The sequence below is a fragment of the Typopeltis vanoorti genome, chromosome 2 (assembly GCF_054136105.1).
Source record: "Typopeltis vanoorti isolate ZY-2024b chromosome 2, IOZ_Tvanoo_1.0, whole genome shotgun sequence".
NCBI classification, from domain to species: Eukaryota; Metazoa; Arthropoda; class Arachnida; order Uropygi; family Thelyphonidae; genus Typopeltis; species Typopeltis vanoorti.
The window spans coordinates 71,553,461-71,569,644 of record NC_143550.1 but is presented as its reverse complement, the minus strand read 5'-3'; the positions used below and the strand labels follow the sequence as shown (position 1 = coordinate 71,569,644).

At 36.3% G+C, this 16,184-nt stretch overlaps 1 protein-coding gene across 1 annotated transcript in view; it reads left to right on the top strand.

Annotated features, from left to right (window-relative positions):
* The window catches only part of kug (FAT atypical cadherin kugelei), a 599,114-nt gene that overhangs the window by 159,593 nt on the left and 423,337 nt on the right, over window positions 1–16,184 (top strand). The window contains exons 7-8 of the mRNA XM_090401756.1: window positions 1,490–1,629; window positions 11,954–12,117. Coding sequence (XP_090257882.1) covers window positions 1,490–1,629; window positions 11,954–12,117 — 304 coding nt within the window. The remainder of the gene's footprint in view (window positions 1–1,489; window positions 1,630–11,953; window positions 12,118–16,184) is intronic.

Here is a 16,184-nt window from a genome sequence, read left to right as displayed (position 1 = left end):
AGTTCTAGTATAATTCTGAGATAAAACTTTTATCTTTTTTGTATACTTTTTTTTTTGTACACATCTTTAGGAGAATTTGTTTGATATTTGTTAAATGACAAAGGACCTTTACTGTATCAAAGATGGAATGAATCGATGTAGAGAGCATGGATTGCAAAATGTTAAGGCAAATTGGTTGCTGAATTAAAAAGATGGTGATCCTGATTGGAGATTTTAATTATAGAATGTGGATTGGAAGGAGGAAATAGTGTATGGGAATGAGAGCAGTAAACTGAATTTCTGAGGGATAGCTATCGTAAGCAGCATGTAATGGTAGCAACTCAAGATTGACTGTTGGCTTTGGTGATATCCTCACAGGATCTGGTTATTAACACTTCATTAACAAGTGTGAAGCTACTGGTTGGGAAGAATGATCATGAGGTACTGGTTGAAGTGGGTTAGACAGAAAAAAAATGTGATATGTGTGGAATTATAAGATGGGTGATTATCAGAAGCTCCACAGTCACTAACTATTGATACCTTGGGTTGATGGGCTGTGCAGGACAGAAATGGACAGAGCATGGGAATTGATAAGAAAACATCTAACACAAGTGATGTATAACTGTGTATCAACAGCTAAGTGGATAAATGGAGCAGAACTGAAATGGATGAACAGTAAAATTGGGTGAGCAGTGTTGAAAAGGAAATTAAGAAGGTGGTCCAAGGCATTTGATAGTATTCAGATGCATGAGGAGTAACAAGTGCAAGCTAGATAGAACAAGCATGGTAAAGAAAGAAAAAGTGCTGTATGAGAGGAGACTGGCCAGTCAGGCCAAAGATAATTCAAGGGATTTCTTCTGCTATATATTAAGTAAGTGAAAGAATAATTATAGAAGGGTGACACTCGTAGATAGTTATGGTAGTGGAGTGACCATTTTTTCCCTCTTTTTTATGTTAAACCCATACACAAGAGGTTGGTTGGTCAACCTATAGTATGTTAATATCATGTATAAGTGATTTTGAACTCACCTGTTGATGAAATTATCTATCACCCAAAGACATTTATAGACATTTCTGCCTATATTGGAATTTAAACTTGTGACCTATTAGATGAAGAGTTGATTTGTCTAAATACCAGGTTGGTCCATTTGCAATTATATGTCTCAGTTATGCTAATGTGTTGAGAAAGGGAATGGCTCCTTATTATGCTGAGAATTTCACTATATAGCAACACATTGCCAGAGTTATCACCTAACAAAATTTGATCCTACTAATTCTACCAAAGAGTTAAATATAAACGCAGTACAGTAAAATACTTTTTTTTTAGGTTCTTCCTATCCCCATCTCTGCAAAACCATTACTGTGTGTGTGGGGGGGAGTCACTTTATTCTATTGCAAATTTTCTTACTAAGCCAATAATATCCAGATTATATCCCAACAAAACCAAGCATTCAAAAATTAATTCATTTACTTTTTTCTTTCTTTCTTTCTTTTTTTTTTTTTTTTGCAGGTGGAAACTTTGATAATGCTTTTCTCATACAACCTGATGTTGGAGTAGTCCTTATTGCTCGTCCTTTAGATTCTGAAACCAGACCTGATTATACCCTAAATATAAGTGTTACAGATGGTGTTCATAAAGTTTATCAAATGGTAATTTTAATCTCTCTCTCACCCCATCAGTCTTTGGAATGGATATTCACCACTAAAATAAAATTTAATAAATTTAATATATTTAAATATGAAAATATTTTTAAGAGAGTGGTATTATTTCATTGTTTTAAATAGATAACATCAATATAAAACTTTTCACAAAAGCATTTTATGTAGCTGTAAAATTAACTTAACCACAGTTGCATAAGAGTCAAAACTAGATAACAAGAGGGAGATTTCACCTAGCCTTGGGAGGAATGTGGAGAATCAACCAGGATTTCTGATCTGTCCAACCCTCACCTTCTTGTGGTGGACCCTGTAGTAAGTATTTGCTTGGATATTGAACAAATGAGGATGAACTGGCAATTTTGGATTTAGCCAAACAAATTGTATTTTGAATGACTTAAATGAAAACAAAATGATAGTAAAACACCTATAAAGCATTCTCCATTATTTAGAAGAAAATTAAGGTGAGTTCAGTGGGATGATAGTGTTACAGTTGACTTTTATTATTATTATTATGAACACCAGACCTCCATAGAGTCAAAAGACTCATCATAGAAGGTACACACTCTCACATACAGAGCTTATCAAACTGTGCTTTAAACTCATTCAACATGTTTGCATTCGATTTTTTCCAAACTGTCAGGAAGCGCATTTCACTCACCAGCCACCCTTCATGCAAAAAACCTGCTCCTTGCTCCCTTGCTTACACCTTTCTTATACAGTTTCCTGTGATGATGGCTTCTTGGTCTCCCCCTTCCCCAACACACACACACTACAAAAATTTTCTTTTCCATTAACAGTAACAACCCTTTACTAACTGGAATATGATGTTTCCATCATATTCCATTCTCTTTCTATTCATTAGGCTTTGCAAATTCATGGCACTTTGCATCCCCTCAATCTGTCTTCATAATCCACATTTCCAAAGACCATTTACCACCTTAACAGTCTTCTCTGGAGGACCTGTTCTAATATATCTTCATCTACATGAAACCATGTAGCCAAATCTGTGCACAATAATCCATATGAGGCCTAATTAATGTATTATACAATGGAACCAGAACCTCTTCATTTCTGTTTGTCAGGGTCCTTCACATGATTGCTATAATCTAAATGGCGACTCCTCGTGACCCCTTGAACTTCATACCACCAGATCGCTTATCTCCTCCATCTCCTTCAGAATTTCCCCATCAAGTATGCTTTGAATCCCACCACTGCCTACAAAATTTCATAACCTTACACTTTGTAACGTTGAATATTTCCACTCACTCTGATACCTACCTTGAAGGTACCCACCTAATAAACAACTGTCAATATAGATTCCGTCGCTGCTGATCATCAGGAGATCTACTCACATATGTCGCCCATCTCTGGACAAATGTCATAGAAGTTTAGTGATTCTCAGGTGGTTGCACTTGATATCTTCAAAGCTTTTGACTGGGTCTGGCACAAAGGCTTACTAAGCAAACTACCATTGTTTGGTCTGCTTCAGGACTTCTGTAGTTGGATTGCCAGCTTTCTGTCTGGATGCATACTCTGTGTGATGGTGGATGGTTCCTTATCCTCTCACCATTCAACTAATGCCAGGGTTCCACAAGGTTCTGTCCTCTCACCAACCTCTTCTGCTATATATATATATATATATATATATATATATATATATATATATATATATATATATAAAATGATCCGTAGTATTAACTCGGAATTGGGATATGTTTATATTTATATATACTGACTAGAACCGAGACTAGAATAACAATTAAATTTATTCAAAACGCAACATGTTTCATCGGATTGTCCGACTTCTTCAGACGTGGTAACATAGAAAGCAAATAAACACTATAAGAAACAATATTATAATAGTCGTTTTTATAGTGATACGATGTTTCTTATAGTGTTTATTTGCTTTCTATGTTCCCACGCCTGAAGAAGTCAGACAATTTGATGAAACATGTTGCGTTTTGAATAAATTTAATTGTTATTCTAGTCTCGGTTTTAGTCAGTATATATAAATATGAATATAATATATATATATATATATATATATATATATAATGACCTACTAATGCAATTGACTTCTAACCCAATAACGGCTTTATAGATGACAGCACATTGCGCTCCTCCCTTTCATTTTATTTATTTATTTATTTCATGTGTGAACTACAGAAAATGTAAGATCATACATATAAATGATTAAAAGCATACATTTAAAGAAATAGACATTAAAAGAATACAGATTAAAAGCATACATTAAGAGACAAAAATGCCACTTAACATAAAATATTACACAAAAACATAAAATGTCAAATTTCACTCATCCAGTGATTAATATACTTTAAAGCTGCATTACACTGCATTAAATCTTATTGGGTACATATATTATTAATGTCTATTAGGCAGCATTGCAGAAGATAATCCATGGTTTGTGTTTCACCACATGATTGGTCATGTAGTGAAACACAAACACAGCTACCATTCTGTGTAGCCCCCCATCTGGCATATTTTGCTTTGATCTGCCCATTCTGGAATGAAGTCTATTCAATGTCTTCCATCTATGCCAGTCTAGATGTTTCATTTGATAAGCTTTACTCTACACAACTCACCTCAACCTACCGAACATCAATCATCACTGCCCTCAATTCTGATCTCCAAGCCATCCTCAAACGGGGTTCAGATAACCTCGTCAATTTCAATGCTAATAAAACCCAGTTCTGCCTTATATCTCACAAAAAAAGAACCATTTTCTCCCAGTATTACTTTTGACAACACCCAAATATTTAGACAAGATGAAATTTCTCTTTTTGGAATTACTTGAGAGTAATTCCAAAGAGAGAGATTACTTTTGGAATTACATCAACCCTCTCCTGACATAAACACATCACAATAATTGCATCCTCAGCTTCTAAAAAACTAGGATTTCTCTTTTGCTCAAGATGTTAACTCACCTCTGAACATCTGTTAGCCTTATACAAATTGCAAATCTGCCAAGCTATTGACCCTGCCAAGATATGAACCCCCCACCCCTATGAGCTTCTTCAAAATGTTTGACTCAATGCACAGGAGAGCAATTAGACTTACTAATGACCCATCTCTTACCATCTCACTCCTCCCACTTTTGCACAGATGTTTTATTTCTGCAATATGTATATTCTATAAATATTTCCATGGGAAATGAAATGTTCATCCGAAATCCATCCATCCATCAGTGGCTTTAACAGGCACTTAAGTGCCCATAGCCTTCCAAGTATCCTTGGATTTCTTAACCATAATACAAGGATAAGGTTACCCCTATGCCTCTAAGTGTCTTATGTCTTAGGTGCGTGTGTTCAGTTTGTCTGTTCTGTGGGATGAAAAACCTGAGTTTCCAGGTGGAAAAAAAACCCTACCTCCTTATGAGACCAGTTAATTCACCTTTCATCAAAAGAGACCAGATAAAGCCTCACATCACTGATGGGAATCAAACCTGTATGGGCTCAACATAAAAAAAAAAAAAAAAAATACAATCTATTCAAGTCCTCCTGTAAGGTCACTAGCTTGACTCCTCATCATTCTCTCCAATTTTGCATCATCTGCAAACAATTGCATATCTCCAGTTAAAGCTGTCCCAATATCATTAATATACAAGTTGAACAACAATGGCTCCTAAACAGACCCCTTGTGGCACACTGCTAGTGACTTTCCTCTTTCAGGATATTGCACCCCTATATACAACTTGGTGATATCTGTGTGACAGCCATCACCTATCCATCTCACTAGTATATTATTCAGTTCTATCCATTTCAAGTTAGTTATCAGCTTGCCACGTGGCATTCTATCAAAAGCTTACGCAAAATCTAAATACACTACCACTGTATGTGCATCTCCCATGTCCAATGCATTCTTCACCTTGTTATAGTACAAATTGGTAAAACATGACCACACTTTAACAAGCCATGCTGATAATCACAGCATGGATTGTTAACTCATGGCTTCATTCATCCATTTGATACCCACCTTATTTATCCTTTTGACCTTTTGGAATACATTCACACATTGATGCTGTTAAATATCTCTTGGTCAGTGCCCAGTAGCTGTTATCAGCCCGCTTCTAGATCTCACATTACATCCCCTGTCCTCTTTAAGAAGAATGTCAATAGGTTTCTTCTTTCTCAACCCTCATCTGCACCTCACACATGACATTGATATGCTATACATTCTTGTACGTCTCGTGTGTGGGATAAGTATTCAACAAAATATCCTAGCTCTCACAACTTCTCTATAACCACAACTCCAGATTAAGATTGGCCTATAATTTGTAGCTGCAGCCTTATCATCACCTGAGTGAAGTGGAACAATTTTGCCTTCCTTCCACTCCTTTGGAACTTGTACTGTTGTAAGACTCTTGTTAAACAGGTATGTCAAGACTAACACCAACTTCATGGAACATCATCAAGTCCTATTGCCTTATTGACATCAAGCTTACTTATCTCAAAATTCCTCTACACTTGAACTTCACGTGATTTCACACCCAATGAGGATGAAACATCCTGATGAATTGTTCACCTGAATAACTCAACTATATCATCTGCAGCAGTTACTAATCTACCATCTTCACTCAGTACCATCATCTTACCATAATTATTCTTCTTCTATTTGTCACATATTGGAAAAACTCTCTAGGATTTTGTTTGGCCTGATTTGCAAATTTCTGCTTATACCAGTTTTGCTGTCCTTACCAACTGAGTCACCTTCCTGACCAGATCTTTATACTTTTCATGCGATTAATTATTACCATCTCCTCCTTCTTCTTCTTCTTACAGATTTTATGCTTCACTTTATTCATTCATTTGATACCCACCTTATCTATCCTTTTGACCTTTGGAATGCATTCACACATTGATGCTGTTAAATATCTCTTGGTCAGTGTCCGAGTAGCAATTATCTCCTTTTCATAACTCCCCATTCCATGCTACATCTCCAAGCTATCTCCTAAGTTTTTCATAATCCCTGTCCTTGTAGTTCCACATATATTCTCATATTTCCTCACAAAAGTCTTCATATATACTGTTCATATGAAGTTCATATGAACTGGGGTGTTGCATTTCCCACTAGTTCACGAACTAATGGGAAATGCAACACCTCACTCATAATCACATCCTCTGATGAAATCATGAGATCTAAAACTCTTTATTGTCACATCCCCTCCTTTGCATGCTGCTTAAGGAAGTTCTCTCAGAAACTCAAGAAATGAATGCTCTTTATATCCAAAAGCTATCTCTTCAGTCCAGTTTATATTACCATAATCAAAATCACCCATAATGGTTACTCTTCCTTTATTCACTAACTGAAGTTTCATTTATATTTTTTCATCACCAGCATCCACATTCCCTGCATATAGGAACATCAGAATATATATCTCCTAAATATCCCTTCTAGCCCTTTTTATCTTCATGGAACACGTGACACATTTTTATTTCTATTCCTGTCAGGATATCACCCCTCACCCAACTGTATTTCACTTATTCTGACAATATTTTTGGTGAATAATCAAAATCAGTAAAATAGTTACATCTCCCTTATTTCTGATTCTCTTGGGATTTATAAATAAGCACAGCAGTTCACTTTTTGGTCTATAACCAGTCCTGCTCATTTTGGTTGTTATTTCCCTAAACCTGCCCATGCCATTTATCTCACTTCTTTAGTTGAATGTAGACTTCTGTCTGTGCTATAGAATAGAGGCTGAATGAGTGTAAAATATGTCAAGGCATTATAGGATTAACTGTTAATTTTGGAAGTTTTACACATAATTGTGTGTGTGTGTGGCAGGGAGGTTACTCTCAGGATCAGAGGACTTGTTATTAGATAGATAGATATCAGTCTAAGCTATTCAGATTTTTCTCATGCTTTTCTGATGAAAGAGAAAATATGGAGTGAGCTGTTCTTGGTCAAGTGGAAATACTTTTATTGATTATCTTTGTTGCAGTAGTTGGAAGAAAAGAATAATGTCAGGAATAATGTCAACACTCAAAGTCAGCCTTGACTTTGAGTGTTGTTACAATAGCACCATTCTGGATGTGAGAGAGATGGGAAAATGGAGGGCATTAGTAAGGGAGCAGAAGATTTGACTGGCATTTAAACAGGAGACAAGATTACTACACTTGGCACTTGGCCCTTTTTGGAGTTTGATTGGATTTGATGATGGTCTTTTATTGAAGCTGTTGCATTCTTCATTCTAGGTTGAGTGTGAAGCTGGAGTTTAGGTTTTGCACCACTTGTGATATGCTGAATTATTTTTCTTGGACTAACTTGGCAAACTCATTGGGAAACTATGGTTTGGAAATGGTCTGAGTTTTCAGTGGAATAAAGTTGAAGGGCCTCATTCAAGTAAGATTATTTCAGTTCTGTTGACAGAGGTGTTTGGATCATAAGAGCAGAAATAGCCATCAGCCAAGGTAAAGGAAGTTTATAAATTATAGTTGTGATATTTCTGCCAGTTATGGTCTGAATTACCAAGAGGTGGTCTGAGAGCCATGATATCCACAGGCAAGACAACTGGTTAAAAAGAGATCAAGGGTGTTAAGAGAATGAATAGGATCATCTGATATTATTGGAAATGGAAAATTTGTGAAAGATCACTGTAGATACCTTGACATCTTTTCCATCTTGGTCAGTGACATTGGAAAAGGTAACCTAGTTTGAGCTCTGAATATGAAGTCTCTATAGAAGATGACGTCACTGACTGAGTATTTTGACTGCAAAAAATAAATTTCAAAGCAAATAATGAATAATGTTAAGTGATTATCAGAATATATATTTTTATGTGAGTTTTTTTTTTTTTTGTGTGTGAGGTTTGTTGCGTTTTGATATTTGTTAGTATTATTTTCTGAGGGCAGTTTGTTTAAAAAAATGTTTTTTGATCTGCAATGCTATCAAATTTATTTATGATGACTAGCATGCTTCAGTGTTAGGCAAGGGTTAATTAAAGTATGGGGGCAATGTAGTGTAGTGAAGGACATGCTTGTGAAAAGTTCATCATAGCTGGTCAGAATTCTTAACATTTTCATACACAATAATTGAAGAAAAGTTTCATGAAGATTGAGGTTTAAACCATTGTAATACTTAAAAAAATACATTCACTTTCACATGAATGTAAAAGTGATTACATGAAGAGGTAAGTCTTCTGACTGTTAATTTAAACATTTTACTCATTCTCTGAAATAAAGATCTTTGATCTTTATTTCAGCAGAAATAATGAAAGAATTAAACCAAGAACCAGTAATAGAAAAAATTAAAAAATATAAACATAAATGGATGGAACACATTCAAAGAATGAAACTAGAAAGATTACCAAAACAAGCTGTAAAGTACAAGCCATTATTATTATTATTATTATTATTATTATTATTATTATTATTATTATTATTCAGGCCTCCAAGGAGTCAAAAGACTCATCGAGGGAGGTCCTTCCTAAGACATAAAGTCTGTCAAGACTAATCGAGGGGAGATCCCCCACTGAGAAACACAAAGTCTATCATACCACTCTTTAAACTCACTGACTGTTCTCACTCCCACCACTCCATCAGGCAATGCATTCCACGGCTCAACCACCCTCCACACAAAGAAACCACTCCTTACCCTCTTGCTCACAGTTTCCTTTCGTAACTTCCAGGGATGGCCTCTTGTCATCACTCCTTCCCGCTGTTCATTAGTATAAAGCATATAAATGCCATTGTTTCTATACCCAGCATTATCCCTTCTAGACTCCACTGGGCTCAGTGTTACCTGACATTGTCTCCCTTCTCCCAAGTATCCATTCCCACAAGAGGCCACCCCTGCTATCATCCTCCCTGGGACACGTTGACTCGTTCAGAACAGCAATCACTCCAGATGCCTACGTCCTTCCTCATTCAAATGTAAACACTCTCCCGCATACAATTCCTCTCTTTCCTCAAATGCACTCCAAGCATCCACATATACCAGTCCTCTCTTGTCACACATTCTCGCTATTATGCCATTCAATATCACCGCTCTTCTGCTCAGCTCATCATTATCATTAGGAAAAAGAAAACCAAGACGTCCTCTTTAAAAGATTCAATGATGACTTCTAAGGCTGGAACAGGCCTTGATATGCATGATGATGATGATGAAAGATCTTTGATGTACAGGAGGAAAATGAGCAGGCAAAAGAACAGATCTGTGAATTACTGTAGAATTCATAGAGAAGCATAATGAGAAAGAGTATGTTGTCACTTGTATCATGTGGCAATATAAGAAACAGGATCCTGATTTGTAGAAATTAGAAGAAGACTGGTTTCATATGTGAAATCCAAAGAAATTCCTTGAAGATGTTAAAAGCAACATCCTGAGTTTCTCTGTAGCTATTCACCATGTTTATCCAAAGGTAAATGTCATTAAGAAAGAATGATCTTTCGTGGTAAACCTGTGGTGGAATCCATACTGGAATTACTGATTGCATGAGAGCTTTTATAATTATTACTACAGGTCACTCCAAGGAGTCCCCAGACTCAACAAGGGATGCCCTAATCATCATGTCAAGAACCATCCAAAACTTGCACAATATCCATCATCATCATTACCATGGATAACACCAAGGAGTCCCCCAGACCCATCTAAGGAGGCCCTAAACATCATGTCCAGAACTAGCCAACCTTTGCAGAGTATCACACTTTGCTTTGAACTCATTCACAGTCACGACACCCACAACACGCTCCCGCAACCCATTCCACCCATTCACCACTAACCAAGCAAAAAACCTAGTTCCTACACCCTTGCTAGCCACACTCCCACTCAGTTTCATGGATGATCCCCATTTCTCCTACCGACACACCTGTTATGAAAAACCTCCAAAACTTCAAAAAAAAGTTGTATGACTCAGTCATATCACCCCTTTCCCACCTATCAACCAGTTTCTGCAACCCACAAATCCCCAGCCTGTTCTTGTAAGATTCACTCCATAGACCTGTTACCATCCTGGTCACTCGCCTCCTGTTCCTCTCCACCTCCTCCTCATCAGCAAGAAACCCTGGTGCCTAGATCTGCGCACAGTAGTCAAATGGGGATCTCATCAAGGCTCAAAGAGGAACAATAACCTGCTTGTCTCTGTTCATCAAAGTATTTCCCAGTAACAAAGTGATCCAATGAGCTGTAATAGCACTTTTGCTATGTTTCCCTATATTTTAACCCTCCCATCCACCAACACTCCCAAGTCTTTGGGCTTTGTCAATTTTCTGCAGTACAGTTCCACCAATGCAGTATACAGCTGGAAATCCCTTCATCCCAAAATGCACAACTGTACACCTTGCTGACAATTGCCTGTCATCATAATAGTCTGCAACTCTATCCAAATCATTCTGCAAAACCCTGACATCATCTTTATTAACCATTGCTCCACCCGACTTTGCATCATCAGCAAGCAAGTGAATAGTTCCTCTCAAATCCTTTCCCACATTGTTAATGTACAAATTAAACAGCAGAGGTCCCAAAACAGAACCCCTCTGCATGCCACTAGTTATGCCACAAGCTCTCCCCTGGACTCCACTCCCGAATAAACCAATCTCCGATATCTCCCCATCAACCACCCTCAATTCCATAGCCACTTACTACGTCCACTGATCAGAACTCCATGTGATATCCTGTCAAAGGCCCGCCATCCCCATCCAACTCAGCCACCACTGTATTACAAAACATGAGCAAGCCACTGAGGCATGACCCACCCCCTCACAAAACCACGCTGTATCCGAAACAGTATCCCATCTCCATCCATTCACTCCTGTATTTCACTCCTGACCAACTTCTGCGATACTTGACAACTCCTGACATGCTGATCGGTCAGCAATTTGCCACATCAGTCCTGATTCCCCCCCCCCCCATCCAATAGAACCACTTTACCCTCCCTTCACCCCCTTGAGACTGACCCAGACTAAACAATACGGTCAAGGACACCAATAACTCCCCCACTACTTCACTTAAAGCTCAAGCCAGTATACCATCCAATCCCACAGCCACATTCACACCAAAGCTCTGTAATATGCCATGCACCTCCACCTCAGCTCTCGCATAAGCCCCCTGCCTCTCCCAGTTTTCAGGTCTACAAAGTTGGAAGAAATGGATTTATTCATATTCTGGTTTGAAGGACTCATATGTAACCAATTGGTTGATAATGGGATAGTTAGTTTAGATTTCTCTTCATCCTGTTGGAGGAGATAGCTGCTATATGTTTATAACTAGAAAAGTTACAGGCTAACGGTGTTAATAATTAATGCTGAATTTAGGCTAATTTTCCTGTTTTATAACACTAAGTTGTTATTTTTTATAGCTCCACATACAAGTAATTGATGTAAATGACCATCAGCCAGTTTTCACTCAGCAAACATACACAGTTGATATCTCAGAAAATGTTCATCTGGGAACTGAAATTATCCAACTTACAGCAACAGATGCTGACCAAGACAAAAGGCTTTTTTACAGTATTTACAATAGGTAATTTGTATTTGTTTAAGAGCCTAGTTTTTCCATGCTAATAAACAGTATATTTTCACATGTATATAAAATTCTCTATATTTCACTTAAACCACAGAATAAAAATTCAACTATTTGAATAAAACATTGAAAATATTAAATTCCAAATTATTTGCATCCTGATATGAAATATGATATATACACCACTTGACATTAATTTGCTGTTTTTCATTTGATATACAAGCTATGATTTCAACTAGTTTAAATCACTCATTAAATAATGATTTTTGACTTTAAATAAAATAAGAATTATTATTTTGAATGTCTATTTGTGGATTTATGCTTGATCTTTATGATTTATATTATGACTGTTTTTACATTAATCTTTTTACATTACTGTTAATCTTTTTTTAAAATGAAAAGATAATTACATTAGCTTTTTACATTAATCCTCCTAGTGGTTTCAACATTCTTTCAAATCCACCAAAATATGGATGTGAAGCATATGATAGAGTTTAGGTAACATAGCTAAGAAGTGTAAGCCATCTATTATTTCCATCACGAGGTCTGATAATCCTTCACACTCGGAACACTGAACTAGATTAACTCATATTAATGGCTGCATTTCAAAACCCATGCTGCAGAAAATAAGAAATATATAATTACACTGGTGTGTAAAACCTTAGGATGAACATTATTTCTGAAGATTACAACCACAAATTCAGATGAATCAAAGTGGTCACATGGTAGCACTCAGCAAGATAAAAGGCAAAAGGCTATGTGAAATTAATTGTGTTTGAAGGAAGCGCTTTTCTTGAAGGAATGAAGTTGCAAACTTGGATATCTTGTGATGTCTCAAAGACATCATCTAGATGATTTTATGTCATACATGACCATATCATATGCAACCATATCATACATAATGAGTAGACATACTCATGGAGACAGACAATATTAATTGAATCGAGTGGCCAGCACACTCCCCCAGATGTCAACTCCTAAGAACACATTTCGGATGCAATAAGAAGGTGCATTGCTGCTTGAAATTCCCCTCCAGAAAACAAACAAGGCCTTATCCTTGATCTGAAGGAAGAGTGCGCTAGTTTTCTGTAAGCACTGTACATTATTTCTTAGGAAATTTGCAGCCTTTGCCAAAAACGTATTGCAATTTAATTTGTATAAATGTTATAACACATTTCTGTGTAATATAATTAATTAGTATGCTGACAATAAATTTGACTACATTTTCATATGCAGGTAAAAATGTAGTTCGTCCTTAGCTTTTGGACACCAGTGTACTTACAATATTCAGGGTAGTTCAAACTGTAAACAGTCATATTAAATGCACTAAACATATGAAATATATTTTTAAATTTCTAATTCTTTTATCATATTAATTGCATGACAAAATTTGAGAATCTTCCATAATGTAATATATGCTTTTTTTTTATTATCTTTAAAAAAATAGCATCACTCGTGAATTCAAATAAACATGTAGGAAACAAATTATGTATGGTAATTATGTATTTAAATTATGTATGCTTGCTCCACCCTTTCTATGAGTTGCCTCAGCTTGCACTACCTAAGGGACCAGGTGCTGCACTATCCAGGTATTTGCTTACGCTTGCAATCGCCGAACTTTATATAGTTTCTATATTCAGCATGAAACTCTTTGAGTTTCTTATTCGGCTAAGAAACAATATGGGATATAATATCCCTTAACTTAAATAAGTTCATGTTGCCGAATTGAAGCCTTTGGCTCTATATATAATTAGTAATTTATTAGGACACCTTCTTGGTAATTCTCATAAAAGAGATGTAAGTTCTGTTCGCTACAAACTTGGTATTAACTAGGTCTACCTATTCACTGATGAGACCTCAAAAAAGGTTGAAACCGGTCTGGGTAGTGACCTCCTCTCATAATGGTGAACAATAATACAGCTCCTAGGAGCTAAGTTCACATTATGGGTAAATATCAAGAATAGTGATCAGAGCTTCTCCACCCTTTCTATGAGTTGCCTCAGCTTGCACTACCTAAGGGATCAGGTGCTGCACTATCCAAGTATTTGCTTACACTTGGAATCGCCAAACTTTATATAGTTTCTGTATTTGGCATGAAACTCTTTGAGTTTCTTATTCGACTAAGAAACAATATGGGATATAATATCCCTTAAATTAAATAAGTCATTCTTATAATTATTTTCACTGTTCACTTCTGAAAAATAGAAAATAATCTTCTTCAAGGAGAAAAAAAGAACATTGTGAATAAAATTTTGTTCTGAATAGACCTTGTCCAGTGAAGGAAAACATGCTTCATATTATTATTATTATTATCATCATCATCAAATTCCTGCCATGTACCCTCAAGGGGTGTCCAGGATATGATAGTACTGCATGAAAAAAATTACATCATTACTAACTTCCTATCTACAATTTTCCTCCAAATCAGTCTGTTACTTGTCAAGACCCCAACATTATCAGATCTTATATTTCTATCGTCTAAGGCATTTTGTATCATATCAATCCACCTATATCTCAGTCTTCCTCTGGGTCGTTTTGCTGCCAACCTGGCAGAGAACACTTGTTTTGCTAATCTTTCTTCGCCCATTCTGTTTAAGTGACCATACCACCTGAGATTAGCTCTGTTAACGCATTCCTGGATGCTGACAATATCAAGTTCTTTCCTAATATCCTCGTGTATAATATGATATTGCCATTGATGCCATCTGTTCACGCCTATAATCTTTCTCAGGACTCTCATATCTGCGGTCTCTAGTCTTTGGTCAAGTGTTTTACTTCTGACCCAGCTCTCAGATCCATAAGTTAAAACTGGTTTGAACACTGTCTTGTATACAGCTAATTAAGTGTTCCGACTAATTCTCTCTTATTCCATATGAATTTATTCAATTGACTTCCCACCATACCAGCTTTGCTGATTCTGTTGTCTATTTCTATATTTAATTTACCATCGTCAGTAAAAATCGTGCCTAAGTAGCTGAAATGTTTTACTTGTTCCACAGGTTCTCCATTCACTATACAGTTGATATTTTCAATGATTCTGCCTATTTTCATTGTCTTTGTCTTTTTATTGCTGACCTTCATACCATATCTATTACAACAGTTATTCAATTTAGTCAGAGGATCTTGCAGACTTGTAGCAGATTTATTTAGAAGTATAACATCATCCACATAAAGCAAAGAGCTGACAATAACATCTCCAATTTTGATATCATGTTTAATATCACTTTTCTTCATAATGTGATCCATATAGATAATGAATAACAGAGTGGATAATGTACATCCTTGTCTCACACCAGATTTCACATTAATTTTTCTCTTGGCACCTTGTCATATGCCTTTTCGAAATCGACAAAACTTAAATACAGATCTTTGTTATATTCCCATGCTTTCTTGACTATTTGTCGTAATGTGAAGATCTGATCCTGACAGCCTCTATTTGACCTGAATCCAGCTTGTTCTTCACCAAGCTTTTCTTCCACAATTCTTCTCAGCCGTTTCTCAAGTATACTTGCATAGATCTTGCCAGGAACACTCAGTAAGGAAATACCTCTGTAATTCTCACATTCAGTTTTATTTCCCTTTTTATATTTGGGTACTATGAGAGCTCTACTCCAATCATCTGGAATTTGTCCCTCCGTCCAGGCTTTCTGAACTATGCAGTGCAGCCACTGCAAGACTCTTATACCACCATACTTCAGCATTACTATCATATCCAGGATATGATAGTACTGCATGAAAAAAATTACATCATTACTAACTTCCTATCTACAATTAAAAATTCAACCATGTTTTCCGAAAAAAAAAAAAAAATACTCTACTTGAGACTGACTGCTATTCAAGAAGATTAGCCTGGTATTTTGTGTTGAATACTATGGTTACTCCTTCTTTTCCTTGATTGTCATTGCCTGAATATAACATTTTGTGTTTATTGCTCAGAAAGATCTCGCCAGTTTTTGTCTTTTTTGTTTCAGTCACCCCTATTATGTTGATCTGGTACTTATCTAATTCCTCAGCTAGCTCCATTTCTTTGCCATTCAGGCTTCTTATGTTGATAATACTAATCTTTA